General features: G+C 58.2%; 1 protein-coding gene across 5 annotated transcripts in view; it reads left to right on the top strand.

Moving 5' to 3' along the window:
• Positions 1–12,456, top strand: part of UNC5B (unc-5 netrin receptor B) — a 54,243-nt gene extending 41,787 nt beyond the window's left edge. For 4 of the 5 annotated variants that reach the window (XM_075758941.1, XM_075758945.1, XM_075758942.1 and 1 more), the window contains exons 4-17: positions 805–908; positions 1,798–1,978; positions 2,545–2,712; positions 3,021–3,185; positions 3,960–3,992; positions 5,113–5,307; positions 5,772–6,164; positions 6,528–6,615; positions 6,705–6,873; positions 6,999–7,232; positions 8,186–8,335; positions 8,616–8,780; positions 8,878–9,065; positions 9,535–12,456. In XM_075758941.1, the coding sequence (XP_075615056.1) occupies positions 805–908; positions 1,798–1,978; positions 2,545–2,712; positions 3,021–3,185; positions 3,960–3,992; positions 5,113–5,307; positions 5,772–6,164; positions 6,528–6,615; positions 6,705–6,873; positions 6,999–7,232; positions 8,186–8,335; positions 8,616–8,780; positions 8,878–9,065; positions 9,535–9,700 (2,399 nt within the window). In that variant the 3' untranslated portion in view covers positions 9,701–12,456. The remainder of the gene's footprint in view (positions 1–804; positions 909–1,797; positions 1,979–2,544; positions 2,713–3,020; positions 3,186–3,959; positions 3,993–5,112; positions 5,308–5,771; positions 6,165–6,527; positions 6,616–6,704; positions 6,874–6,998; positions 7,233–8,185; positions 8,336–8,615; positions 8,781–8,877; positions 9,066–9,534) is intronic. The other variant, XM_075758943.1, reaches the window with a different exon arrangement.
• The last annotated feature ends 832 nt before the right edge of the window (positions 12,457–13,288 follow it).

Raw genomic sequence — 13,288 nt, 5'->3', positions numbered from 1 at the left:
TTTCTGGTAGCTGAGCGGATGATGACCCCAGGGTTTGCTGCCCTGCAGGAGCGGGACCCGCAGCCATAGGGCTGGGTGCTGGAGCAGCGGATTGCAGCTCCATCTAGTGATGCTCCTGCTCCTTTCAAGGCTCTGGAACAGAACCCTGCCGTGTCCCCCACGTCCCTGGGGGCTCTGCTGGGCTTCTCGCCTCTCTCCCTTCCCCAAAGCACTGGCCAGCCCCTTGCTGAGCAAGCCTGGCTTTTCAGCAGCGGCCGTTCCCCGTTTTGGCACTGGGGTGCGATGGCCGGGTTTCCAGCAAGCCTGGGGATGTGGTTCAGCCAGGACCAGCTGGGGCAGAGCGGAGCAACAAGCCCTCATAGCCCTCAGATTTGGGGGGGGGGATTCACTTCGGTGCCGATGTGGGAGCCAAGCTGCAGTGCAAATCTTGCTTGGGTTTTTCCCGTTCAATGAAGAAGGGTCCTGGTGCAGAGTCCAGAGGGGGGAAAGAAATGGGAGAGTTGAAGAAACAGTGCTTAAGCTGAGGGTTAGCCCCAAAAGGAAAAGACAGGAGGGGTATACGCTTGTAGTCGCGTGAAGGAGGAAAGACATCGTCCTTGAGCACCACGTGCCGGCCCAAATCCATCCTGGAAAAGATGCTTCTTGGCTCCTTCCTCCCAGGACGTGTTTTGCTCTAGCTGTGCTATGCCAGAGGGATTTCCCTACTCGTGGTGCCGAGGCAATGCTCTCTCCCCACCAAGGTTTTGCAGGACGCCCTGTTTCTGCAGTGGGCTGGTAACCCCTGGCTTTTCCTCTCCCTCCCAGACCTACGGAAGAACTTCGACCAGGAGCCGCTGGGTAAGGAGGTCCCGCTGGAGCACGAGGTCCTGCTGCAGTGCCGCCCACCCGAGGGGGTGCCGCAGGCCGAGGTGAGCAGCTCCGAAGCCAAAAAAACCAGGAGCATCCCCTCCTGGCGGTGTGCAGCCGCGGCCAGGGAGAGACGGGGCACGTCCTTGCTGATGGCTTGCGGCCGTGATGGATGGCCCCGTACCGAGACCATCAGCTTTCATTATTCAGCAGAATTGTTTATTTTGGGCAGCGGATCTGTTATTCTGACATCTAATAACACACCTAACCTCAGCACCTGCTCGAGCCACCTCTCCCATGCTTCCCGATGTGCCGTTAACCCGTTAGAGGGAAGATCTAAGGAGGAGGCACCCAAGGACGTGTCTGAAGGGGAGCAGTCACAAGCAAGAGGCGAGGGCTGGGAGAGTCATCACAGATGGGTTTCCCTAGCCACGGTAGCGGTGCTTTCCCTGCCCACAGCTCCATCAGCCCCCCAGGAGATGCGAGTTGGTGGTAGCCACGATGTCCCATCCTTGGCCAAAACAGCAGTAACGTGCCCTGGTCAGGCCTGGTTTGGCCCAGCTTTTGAGCAGAAATAAATGCAATCAGAGGCCAGCTAATGGTTGTGGTACTGAGGATGAAGATGAGGAGGGCTTTGGGGCAGGTCATAGGCTGATCTGGGGGGGGTTTGCTCTCCATCAGGGCTGGTGAATTCAACCCCTCCAACCTGGTGTTTGTCCTTGCTTGTGCCCACAGCCACGCTTGGTGATGGTATCGACTCGGGCCCTTCCCGAACAGCCTAGTTAAGCAATTGTGCCCTAGCTTAGCTTTGGGGGGCCCTTGGAGACCCTTGTGGTGGGGAGCATGTGGGACGGACGTTTCCACTGAAACCCATGACGTGCTTTTCCTGGCTGAGCGTTCAGTTCTTGTTCAATCACTGTCCTCACCCCATCCCTTCCTTTGCATTGCCAGGTGGAGTGGCTGAGGAACGAGGATGTCATCGATCCCACCCAGGACACCAACTTCCTGATCACCATCGATCACAACCTCATCATCAAGCAGGCCAGGCTCTTGGACACTGCTAATTACACCTGCATGGCCAAGAACATCGTGGCCAAGCGCCGGAGCACCACGGCCGCTGTCATCGTCTATGGTACTGGCCCTTGCTCTTGGGGAGGGGACCTTTGCTGCCGGCCATGCCTCCAAGCCCAGGGGAAATAGGGGTGCTTTCTGGGAGTGGTAGGAGTGAACCCCACCAGGGCATTGCATTGAGTTAGGTAATAGCCACTGCCTGCAAAGCAGGAACCTCAACTAGCTTGCACAGGCTATTAGGAGAGGTTATTCGGTGTAGGTATTTCCAAGCTTTCTTGGTTGGGTCCGAAGATGGGTGGAGGTTGGACCCAGCCAGATTGCTTTGACTCTCGAAGCAGCTGAAAAGCTGCATTTGGCTGAACTTTGCTATGAAACCAAAGATCTGCTGTGGCCGGATGCAAAAAATATTTGCAAAGTGGAAAAAGGACCAAAGCAGGCTTGAGCGTCTTGTGCGTGGGGTGCGCAACACGAGAAGGAGTCTCATGATTTGCTTTTCGTGAGGGGGAGCTGTTCCCGGGTGTCGCAGAGGGTGTAAGGACAGAGGACCTGGTGAACCCTAGGCTTAGCTCCGGTCCCTGCTGAAATGGGCTCCGTTGACGTGTTAACGCTGTCCGTCTCCTCTTGCAGTGAACGGTGGCTGGTCCACCTGGTCCGAGTGGTCTCCTTGCAACAACCGCTGTGGCCGGGGCTGGCAGAAGCGCACCCGGACGTGCACCAACCCCGCGCCGCTGAACGGTGGCTCCTTCTGCGATGGGCAGCCTTTCCAGAAAATCACCTGCACCACCCTCTGCCCAGGTAAGGCAGGTTCAGAAACCTTGCCCACACTGCCCGTCCCCCGGCTTGTGCACGGTCCAACTGTGCTCCTGGTGCTCCCCAAGGAGACAGGAGCTCCGGAGACCGGCCCGAAGCATCTTTCGGTCTGCCAAGACCTGAAAGAGCTGGAGATGTCTGCAGAGACACAACTGAGCCTCCCCGGATAGCATCAGGGCTGGGTTTGCTGGGGTAACGCTCCCCAGAGGGTCTCTGGAAGCCCTGAGATGGTCACGGGTACCTTTCCGCTGCCGGAGGGGTGTACCGACGCGCCTGTGTTTGGTGACCCGCAGTGGACGGCGCGTGGACGGAGTGGAGCAAGTGGTCGGCGTGCAGCACCGAGTGCACCCACTGGCGCAGCCGCGAGTGCACTGCCCCGGCCCCCCGCAACGGCGGCAAGGACTGCAGCGGCATACTGCTCGACTCCAAAAACTGCACCGACGGGCTCTGCATGCAGAGTGAGTACGCGGGCAAGCGGGCAGGGACCGGTGCCGTAGACGATGCCGGCAGCCGCGGTGCTCCGGCGCTTGGCCGCGCCTCCAAGTTGATGGGGCCTGATTTTTAAATTGTGTCTGTAACAAGGTGGTTTTGTGGGTTTGTTTTTTTTTTTTTTTTAACTCTTTTCCAAAGTTGGTTGTCAGCCGGTGGAAAGAAAGGTTTGGGGATTTTTGGTGGGATCCAAATGCCTCGCTAAGCCTTCTGAAGCGGCGCTAGGTTTGGGGTCTCTGCTGTGGTTAGTGGGGGCAAGCCAGGGGGATTTTCTTAGCCCCGCCGTGAAAACCTCTGACCTGGGTCATTGCTCGGTAGGAGCCCTGGAGTAGCAGCTAGGAAAAAAACCCCAATAACAATAATAACAGTAATAATAATAATGGTGCTGCTACACGGCGAGTGGGCGCGCTGAAGGCTGAGCGGCCGGTGCTGCCACCTGCTGCTGCGTGATGCCGCTGTCCCCTGTAAGGCTGCCGCAGCCAGAGCTGCCCTAAATTTCTGTTAGCTGGGGACGTGTGTCCCGGGGGCTGGCCGGGCATGGGGACATCCTCGTCACCACGCTTCTACCTGGCTTTTTGCATGCCCCCGGGAAGGATGCTGCCCTCCCGTCCCTCCCCACCACGCCGTGGCTCCTTGTGCCCCCCCCCGCCAGAGCTGGCTTCCCCCGCCTTTCGTTTCATCTCATCCCCATCGCGCCATCGCCACCTTCACCTTTTGTTTTCTAACTTTTTTTTCCCTAACAGATAAAAGAGTTCTAAGCGAACCCAAAAGCCACCGTAAGTGCTCATTTCATGGCCATTTTGTTTCTTTGCGAGGCATTGCTTTGGTTTTGTTCCGTCCATCCATGGTAGGGGAAGGACAGGGTGGGAAGAGGGAGCAGCTAAAGCCCTCCCCAAAACTCCTGCGTACGTTAAACCACGCGCTCTGCTTGAAGCTATAAATCCGACCCGCTTTTGCACCCCCGCTGCCGTCCCCCCCTTTTGCTGCCTGCAGTTCTTGGGTGTACCACGATGCAGCCGGCGTCACGCTACTCCGGGCATCGTCACCCCCCCCCTGCCCCGCGAGGACTCTTCCCTTCCTCAAGGTGGGGGTCCTGGGGGGGCATCAGGATTCTCATTTCTGGCATCCAGATGGGGGCACTTGGGGAGGAGGTGCCACCTCCCAGAAATGGCGCAGTCCTAACGCGGTTGAGATGGCCAGGCTTAGGACAGGGACTCATTCGAGCACAAAACCGTGGAAACCGAGGGATGCAGGCAAGCGGGGAGGGAGGGAGGGGAGAAGGACGGGCTGAGCGTGCGCGGCTCCTGCCGCTGGAGGCTTTACCATGCTCTGCCTTCCCGCTCCATCCCTCTCCTTTCTGGGCAAATACATATCCAAGCTATACCGGGCGTTTAAAGAGAGCGAGCCTTGGCCAGGGAGGGGAAGAAGGGGAAGCTGAGGAGTATCTGTACAGGTACAGCGACACTCGATCTTTCTGGATGGATGCATATATATGAGGAACATATATATGAGATGCATGGATAGGCGTGACGTTTACCCCTCAGGGCTGTCTCTTAGGATGTGAGGGTTAATGGCTTTGTGAATCTCAGCTGCATCAACCTAATGGTTCTGGGATTCTTGGTGCTCGGGTAAAGTTTGCACGAGCCGTGGCGAGGTGTCCTCCAAAGGTTTGAGGGGTTCACCCCCATCTCTTTCTCTGGCATCACTCTGACTTCTGGATTGCTCTTTAGAGAACACCCTCCATCCTCCTGCCGCAGCCTTTCCTGCAGGCCCAGCACACGTCTTCCCCTTCGTGCCCGCGTCCCGAGTCAGCGGTGGGGCTGGGGAGCACCCGTGGGTCTCGACGGGCATTTCTGGTCCTCCTTTTTTCACCTCCATTTCTTTCATCCCTCCCAGTTCTGGAGGCCACGGGCGACGTGGCCCTGTACGCCGGGCTGGTGGTGGCCATTTTCGTCTTCATCGTGATCCTCATGGCTGTGGGGGTGGTGGTGTACAGGAGGAGATGCCGGGATTTTGACACGGACATCACAGACTCATCAGCCGCTCTGACCGGAGGCTTCCACCCCGTCAACTTCAAGACCTCCCGGCACGGTAAGAGCCATAGCCCACGCAGGTCCTGCTCGCCAGCTCAAGCCCAGGCAGAAGGAAGCCCAGGCTGCAAATCACAGTAGGGGATCGGTCCCTGGTAGATCCCCAGCCCAAATTTTCTAGGGGAATATGCTGATTTTTGAAGGCAGAGGGCTCCACGGAGGTGGTCAGGTGGTGGTGGTGGTGGTGGGAGTCAGGGCAAAGCATGAGCAAAGCCGATGCGGTGGGGGTTTACCATAGGATGCTGCTCCTCACGTAGTCGTGATGCTGAGCAGTTCCCTTCCCGGTGCCCATGGCAGGCAGAGGGACATGGCCCAGCGCTGTACCCCTCGGACCTCCTCTGCACCCTCCGTCCCTTGCTGGGCGAGGGGGGCTTTTCACAGGCATCGCTTCCAGTCGAGCAGTGCCTTTACGTCCCCTCGTTCCCACTGCCGTCCTCATCCCGTCCGTGTGTCCTCCTCCCGCAGACAACCCTCAGCTGCTGCACCCCTCGATGCAGCCGGACCTGACGGCCAGCGCGGGGGTGTACCGTGGCCCCATGTACGCCCTGCAGGACTCCTCTGACAAGATCCCCATGACCAACTCCCCCCTCCTCGACCCCCTCCCCAACCTCAAGATCAAGGTGTACAACTCCTCTACCGCCTCCTCCTCGCCGGGGCTCCATGATGGGACCGACCTGCTCGGGGGGGTCCCGGCCACCGGCACCTACCCAGGGGACAACACCAGGGATGGCCACTTTGCCAACCTGCGGAGCAAAGCCCTGGGCTCCCAGCATCTCCTCAGCTTGCCCCGGGAGCACGGCAACAGTGCCAGCAGCACGTTTGGCTACCTGGGGGGAAGGCTTACCATCCCGGGCACCGGTAAGTGCCGGGCTGGGGAGGAGGGTGCGTTTGGCTGCTTGATGATCAAGGAGCTGCTCTTGTCCCAGCAGACTTGCCTGCTGTGAGCACCCCTTTGCTATCCCAGAGCTGGCCCCTGGGAGGAAGGCAGCAAGCCGTTCCCAAGCCAGGCTTCTCAGGATGGAGGTCACAGCCTCCTGGGACTTCCCTGGCTGGCCCTGCAAGCGGTGCAGCTGAGGAACATCTGGAGATGTTTCTCCTGGGGCGCTCTGTGCTGCCCTGGCTCACCGCCGTCCTTGTGCTCGCTGGCTGGGGTGGAGGGGGAGGTTCTCCCTGGTGGTTTCTTCCTCGTTTTGTGACTAACGCCTGCGTGTGCCGTGCTAGGGGTGAGCCTGCTGGTGCCCCACGGGGCCATCCCCCAAGGGAAGTTCTACGAGATGTACCTGGTCCTCAACAAGGCAGAGAGCGTCCTGTAAGTCACACCGCGCCGCCTGTGCTTCTGCTCTCTGTTGGCCACTGTGAGGTTTCCTCTCCAACCGGTGTCCCCTCTGCCCTCCCCAGCCTGCCCTCGGAAGGCACGCAGACGGTGCTGAGCCCGGCGGTGACCTGCGGACCCACCGGCTTGCTCCTGTGCCGCCCCGTCGTCCTGACCATTCCCCACTGCGCAGACGTCGGCTCCTCGGATTGGATTTACCAACTGAAAACACAGTCCCACCAGGGAAACTGGGAGGTAAGGTGGGAACCCAGCCCCTACAGCCAGCGAAGACCACGAGCGATGTGGGACACAGCCCCTAGCAAACTCCCCGCCGGGCAACAGGCTGACCCCCAGCCTTGATTTCCCATCTCTCCTTGCAGGAAGTTGTGACCTTGGATGAGGAGACCCTCAACACTCCCTGCTACTGCCAGCTGGAAGCTAAGTCCTGCCACATTTTGCTAGACCAGCTTGGTACCTACGTCTTCGTTGGAGAGTCCTACTCCAGGTCAGCCATCAAGAGGCTCCAGCTGGCGATCTTTGCCCCCACCGTTTGCACCTCGCTGGAGTACAGCCTCAAGGTCTACTGCTTGGAGGACACGCCAGACGCTCTGAAGGTAACGTCGCCTTGTGACGCCGGCGCGGGCTGCCCCCGTTTCCCAAAGCTGTTTGCGTTGGCAGCGAGATGCTCCTCTCCGGACGGCCCGGCCCCTGGGAGCAGACAACCTGATGCAACTGCCTGCAAAGTGACCACAGTAAAATAATAAACGTGTTTACGGCTTTCCCTGTCCTTCCTCACCCTCTCCGAAGGAAACAATGAAGATGTTGCCTAGCTCGGGCTTGTTGCTTTTTCTGGGCCCCCTTTCTGCAGGTGTTACAAGAGAGGTTTTGCTGCTGATGGGTGGGTTTTCTCTCTCTCACGCAGAAAACACTTGCTGCTGCGATTTGCCTCAGTTCTCTATAGATCCTGTTATTCCTGCGTAGAGATGTGTCTGTCCCCACCGTGGGAGGGTTTGTGGCGTTGATAGTATCGAGTGCGGCACGAGGAACTCAAAAGTTTTGATGCTTTGGCTGCCTGGACCACCGGTGCGGCGGCTGTTTAATTCCCTGTGACTTGTGCTGTGGCGTCAGGATTGCGGCAGTGCCTCTAGGTGGAGATGTAGGCAGCGCTCTGGCTCCCGGACGGCGTTTGTCTCCTAAAAGCTGCCGGGGTACTAGTGGGACGGTGTTAAAAACAGATCGGGTGGCACTCTTCTGGAGTGCCACTGAAGTGTCCGACCTCTGCGTTGGATCTTTGCGTCATCTGAGGAGTCCAGAGGCATATACGGATGCTCACGTATTATAACATTCAAGTTGTAGGTGGGGCTGGCGTGCGAGATGAGTCGGCAAGCTCTCGGAGAGCGGTTTTTGGGGTGGCAAAGGCCGCTCTCCTGGGGAGGACTCCCCGCGGGGTTGTTGCTGCTGCTGGCTCCTCCTGGCAGGAAGGTGCCTGGCTTTGGGTCTGGAGAGGGGAGAGGAGCAGCCCCCGCTCTCGTCCTGGGTCTCACGCTGCCTGTCCCGCTGCACGCAGGAGGTGCTGGAGCTGGAGCGGACGCTGGGTGGGTACCTGCTGGAGGAGCCCAAGCCCCTGCCCTTCAAGGACAGCTACCACAACCTGCGTCTCTCCATCCACGACATCCCCCACGCGCTGTGGAGGAGCAAGCTGCTGGCCAAGTACCAGGTGAGGGGCTGAGGTGGGGGCAGACGGGGTCCCAGAGCGGGGACACCATCTTCAGCCAGGCACCGCCGGGTCGTGAGTGTGCCCTGGTCTTGTCTCCAGAGTTGTCTCCCAAAGGGATGGAGGAGGAAGGGGGACCGGTTTTCACCTGGTCTTTCCTGGTGGGATGCTATCTGTGGGGTCCCTCTGTCCCATCTCAACCCCGTGGGGCGGCCGGAGGAGGGGCCATCTCCCAAGGGAGCCGCTGGAGCCTTTGCTAAGCCCGTGCTTTGGTGGTGCGCAGGAGATCCCCTTCTATCACATCTGGAGCGGCAGCCAGCGAGCCCTGCACTGCACCTTCACGCTGGAGAGGTACAGCCAGGCCTCCACCGAGCTCACCTGCAAGATCTGCGTCCGGCAGGTGGAAGGGGAAGGGCAGATCTTCCAGCTCCACGTCACGCTGGGAGAGGTGAGCGGCGGGGAGAATCCGGGGGGGGGACAGCAAGGGGGATGCGCTCAGGAGCTGCTCTGTGCTGCAACGTCTCGCCTCATCCTTCTCTTTGCAGCATGCCGGCTCCTTCGACACCCTCCGCTCCCACCACAGCGGTTCCACCACCACCACCACCACCCAGCTGGGACCCTACGCCTTCAAAATCCCCCTTTCCATCCGGCAGAAGATCTGCAACAGCCTGGATGCCCCCAACGCCAGGGGAAACGACTGGAGACTTCTCGCCCAGAAGCTTTCCATGGACCGGTGGGTCTCCCCGTGCTTTGCTTTGCCCCCTGGGTAGGGGGGTTTTGCTCCGCTCCCTCCCTGCTAGGTTATGTCTAGCTCTATAGGTCCGCCCATAAATATGGAGATAGCTATGCGTGGTTATACTCATCTATATCCATGCACCCATCTGTGCCACAGTCCTGGGTCTCTTCTCACTTTGAACCGGCCCGTCTTTATCTGGGGCCGTGCTTGGGCTGCTCCTGCCTGGGTTCACCCCTGAGGACCAAAGGGAGGGTAATGTCAGCAAAACGGAGCTCGCGTTGCTCTTGCACGAATGCCTGTATCAAACATTGAAGACGATGTCTCAAGGGCTTTGGCATTTGCATCGTGGCATTTCCATCAGGGTTCACGTAGCGAATGTGTTTCCTGCTCCGGCATCTTCCGCCCCTCCATCCCCCGAGGGCACCGCGCCAACCCGGACCTCCTCTCTGCTTCCCCCCCCCCGCAGGTATCTGAACTACTTTGCCACCAAAGCCAGCCCCACCGGGGTGCTCCTGGACTTATGGGAAGCCGAGCACCAAGACGACGGCGATCTCAACACCCTGGCCAGTGCCTTAGAAGAGATGGGCAAGAGCGAGATGCTGGTGGTCATGGCCACGGAGGGGGATTGCTGATGATGCTCCCCGCAGCTGGCGGGCCGGGAGGACGAAACGGGGAGCGAGGCGGGGCGGGGAGGGGGGGGGTATCCTTCCCCGACGGCGGGGGGAGGCACATCCATCCCCGGGCAGCGTCCGAGCGAGGAAGGGCCGAGGCCGTCGCTTCTCCCTCCCTCCCCGCATCACTGTCAGCCTTAGAGACCCATCCTCAGCGTTTACAAGCAATTCAAGTGTTACGCAGCATTCCTCCTCCTCCTCCTCTTCCTCCTCCTCCCGGCCGTCCCCGGGGCGGCAGCCGGCGGCGCTCGTGGCGTGGGGAGGAATTAGGGCTTCTCGAGTCGGGACGGGGGCTTTCCTTCTCCTTCTTCGTTTGGGTTTCCCTCCTCCTCCTCCTTTAATAGCATTTCTGCGTTGAAGAGACGAGTACAATCTAGGCGAATGGCTTACTTATGTCAAAAGCTTCAGACAGCTTAATAAGGCAAATAAGAAAGAAAAAAGGAAAAAAAAAAAGTTTCTTAGGAAACGCAAATAATTTATTATCCAGATCTTTGGATGAGTCCTTTTTAAAAAAAAAAAAAAAAAAGAAAAAAAGAAAAAAAAATTTATAAATCTTTTTCTGTGCGCGAGAGCAAGAGCATTGCTGTGGTCAGGGTGGCAGAGAGAGAGATTTAAACGAACACACTTTTGTAGGGGAAAAGCATGCGATCCAAGTCGAGCAAAATGTGTTTACATGTCCTGGGACCCCCGGGGAGTCCGTAGGGTGAAGTGCCTCTACGCCCCTCCGGTTCAGGGCCTGCTGAGACCCTCCCCGAGATTTTTTCCTTGCAAATTCCTCTTTCCCCGGCAGCAGAGCCCGGCGGAGCGAGGGATGCCCCTCCGCCTGCAGGGAGGGATGAGGGATGCTGCCCTGCGTTTAGGGTTCGGGTGGGGGGCGAGTACGTCCAGATATGGGTATTTTTAGTGAATTCTTCCCTGGCATCGTTTAGGGGAGCTTTTTCGGATGACTACGCCTTCATTTACAGAACTTCAGTACAAACCAAAGAATTCAGTCCTGGGGCGGGAGGGGGGGGTGAGCAGCTCGTGGAGGGATCCGGGGAGAGCAGGGGGCTGGCGGGTCAGGATGCGGCCGCTTGCGAACCACGTCAGTCTCGGGTCCGAGCGCTCGTGCCCAGTTTTTGGTGCAGTATTTAAGAGGGGATTCGGGGAGGGAGATGCTCAGTACCTCCAACTCGCAAGCCAGGCTGAGCGTTTTCACGCAAGGGACGGCATTGTAAGTGGTGATCGGGTTTCCATCCTCTCATTGCAGCTCCTTTTTTGACCTGCAATAGAGGTTTTTATCACGATGGAGAAGTTGTGGGATGAACGGAAAGTCATCGAGAGGTAGGCAGGAATGAGGTTCCTCACAAAGATATGGTGTCTCAATGAAGGGTAAAAATTTAGATTGCCTGCAGATAGAAATAGTTACTCAGCGAGTGCTGTGTCTTAGAAATTTGTCTGTTTTTAAAAAAAATAAAAATAGGGAGGGGGTGGTAAGCTCAGGATTAGACTAGATCACGTAGCAGGGCCGTGGATTCTCCATCGGTGAAAGTATTAACAGCAGGGTCTGAGAGCGGGTCCTGCTTTGGGCTGCGATGCGCGGTGTCCTGCTGGCCGCCAACCCCTGGACCGGTGTCGCGGGGTGCCCGCAGCATCCCCGGGGACCGGAGCAAACTCAGGGAGCCCTGCCGTGAGCGAGAGCATCGCCTTCACAGGACGGCTCGGGGCGTGGGGGCGGTTTTCACTATTGCTCGGGCATGGGTTCGACTCCTCTTGGCAGCTCCCGAAGCAGGGATGGAGGGCGTAGAGCCGCTCCCTGTTGTGTTTTGGGGTCTCCGGGGTTCATTTCTTGTTGAGTGTTCAAGGCTGTGGGACAAAGGGGACTTGTTTCGTTTGTGTTGGGTGGGAAGACTTCTGCTGGGTGAAGTCCTGTGTCATGTAGGAAGGGTTTTATCTATCCTTTAGGGTGCATTTGAGCATCCAATTTCTGAGGCCCCGTCTCTGAGCTGACGGGGGGGAATAAGCAAATTTGGAAAGAAATGAAGAACTGATGGATCAAATTGGCTGCTGGTGTTTTATAGGGCTCCTTTCTCTGCACCGTGGTGCTCTCCATGAGACGAGATGCTCTTCTTTCGGGTCGCGTCTGAATCTCTCTCGCTGTCGTTCTCGCTGTGTCTGGTTCACGGATCACTCTGCGCCGGGGCGCGTGCCTGTCCGTCCATCCCTCCGTCCGTCCCGCCCGCGGGTGCCTCTGCCTCCATCCCCATCCCTCTGCATTCGTCTTCCCCTTCTTTTTGGTGGGCAGCAGCCGCCCGGATCCGCCGAGGTGCATATTTGGGGGGGTTCTCCCCATTTTTTCAGGCCAGGGAACCCGGGATGGGAGCGGGACGGGGTGGGGGGGAGGCAGGGTTTGCCCCCCACCCTGGTCCTCTGAGCACCTACACACATCTCCCACAGGTGCCTCCCTCCACGACCGGGGGTTTCTTTCCAGCCAGGCGTTTTGGCGAAGGCAAGCCCAGGTCCGTGTCGTGCTGGCAGTGTCCGTCTCTTGCTCCGCAATCTGTTTCCATATTTATATGTCCGGGGGATGGGCCTGGTGGCATCCTCTAAAACCGCATCTGTTTATTCTGTAAACTAAAGAACTGTAAATAAAGTTTAGCAATCCTATTGTAACAAATTAATTTTTATGCAATAAATTATATTTCCTAGTCTAATAAAAAAAAAAAAGAAAAGAAACAATCTGCTCTCTCCTCTCGTGTTCATCACTCACCAGTTCCTGCCGGGTTTAGCATCTGCAGGGATTCGGGTCCAGCTCGAGCAGCGGCAGCAGCGTGGGGATCCCCGTCAGCATCCCCCCAGCCTGTTTTTTGGGTCGGATGCCGCAGGAGCGCCGGCAGCGGGAGGATGTTGCTGTCGGAGTCTCTAATGGAGGTAAGCTGCAGAGATTGATTTATGGTTTGTTTTGGACTCGCACGGGTGATTACAAGGCAGGAGAGGAACGCTACGACTGTGTCCCCGTGGGCTAAGCCACCGTCCCAAGCAGTTCGTTTCCTTCCCCGAGGGATTATCTGCCAGCGCTGCAGATAGCCATGCCCCTTCCAGCAAGGACCTGGACCGGGGTGCCGAATTTGGGAGGAGGGGAACGGCTCTGCCGGGGGGAGCAAAGCCAGAAGGGTTTGCAGGGAGAGGTGAGGGTCCCGCTCCCTCTGCCCACCCTGCCTGGGCCACTCGCCTCGCCCAGCTCACGGGGACGAGGTGACAGCGGGAGACGGCAGCGTCGTCCCTGCTGCGGGCAGGCGTGGGGATCCTGCGGCCCGTGAAAGCAACGGGGAGAAAATTGCTGCAGCAGTCATAAGAGCCAGGCAAAGACGCAAACCCCTCCCGGCTGGGCTTTTCAGGTCCAGATACGATGCTGAGGCAGGTGCCTTCTCAGAAGTGATAACTTTTTCTTTGCACATTCGTTCCTTTAACCTCAGCCTCCCAAGCTGCTTTCACTGGGCGCCTTTTGCGCTAACCCGTCTTTCCAAGGGCCCACATCTGCGGAGAGCTTTGGCCAACTGGTGACTGATC

This window comes from Balearica regulorum, chromosome 7, assembly GCF_011004875.1.
Source record: "Balearica regulorum gibbericeps isolate bBalReg1 chromosome 7, bBalReg1.pri, whole genome shotgun sequence".
Lineage (NCBI taxonomy): Eukaryota > Metazoa > Chordata > Aves > Gruiformes > Gruidae > Balearica > Balearica regulorum.
The sequence above is the reverse complement of the archived record's forward strand: the minus strand, read 5'-3'. Positions and strand labels throughout refer to the sequence as shown.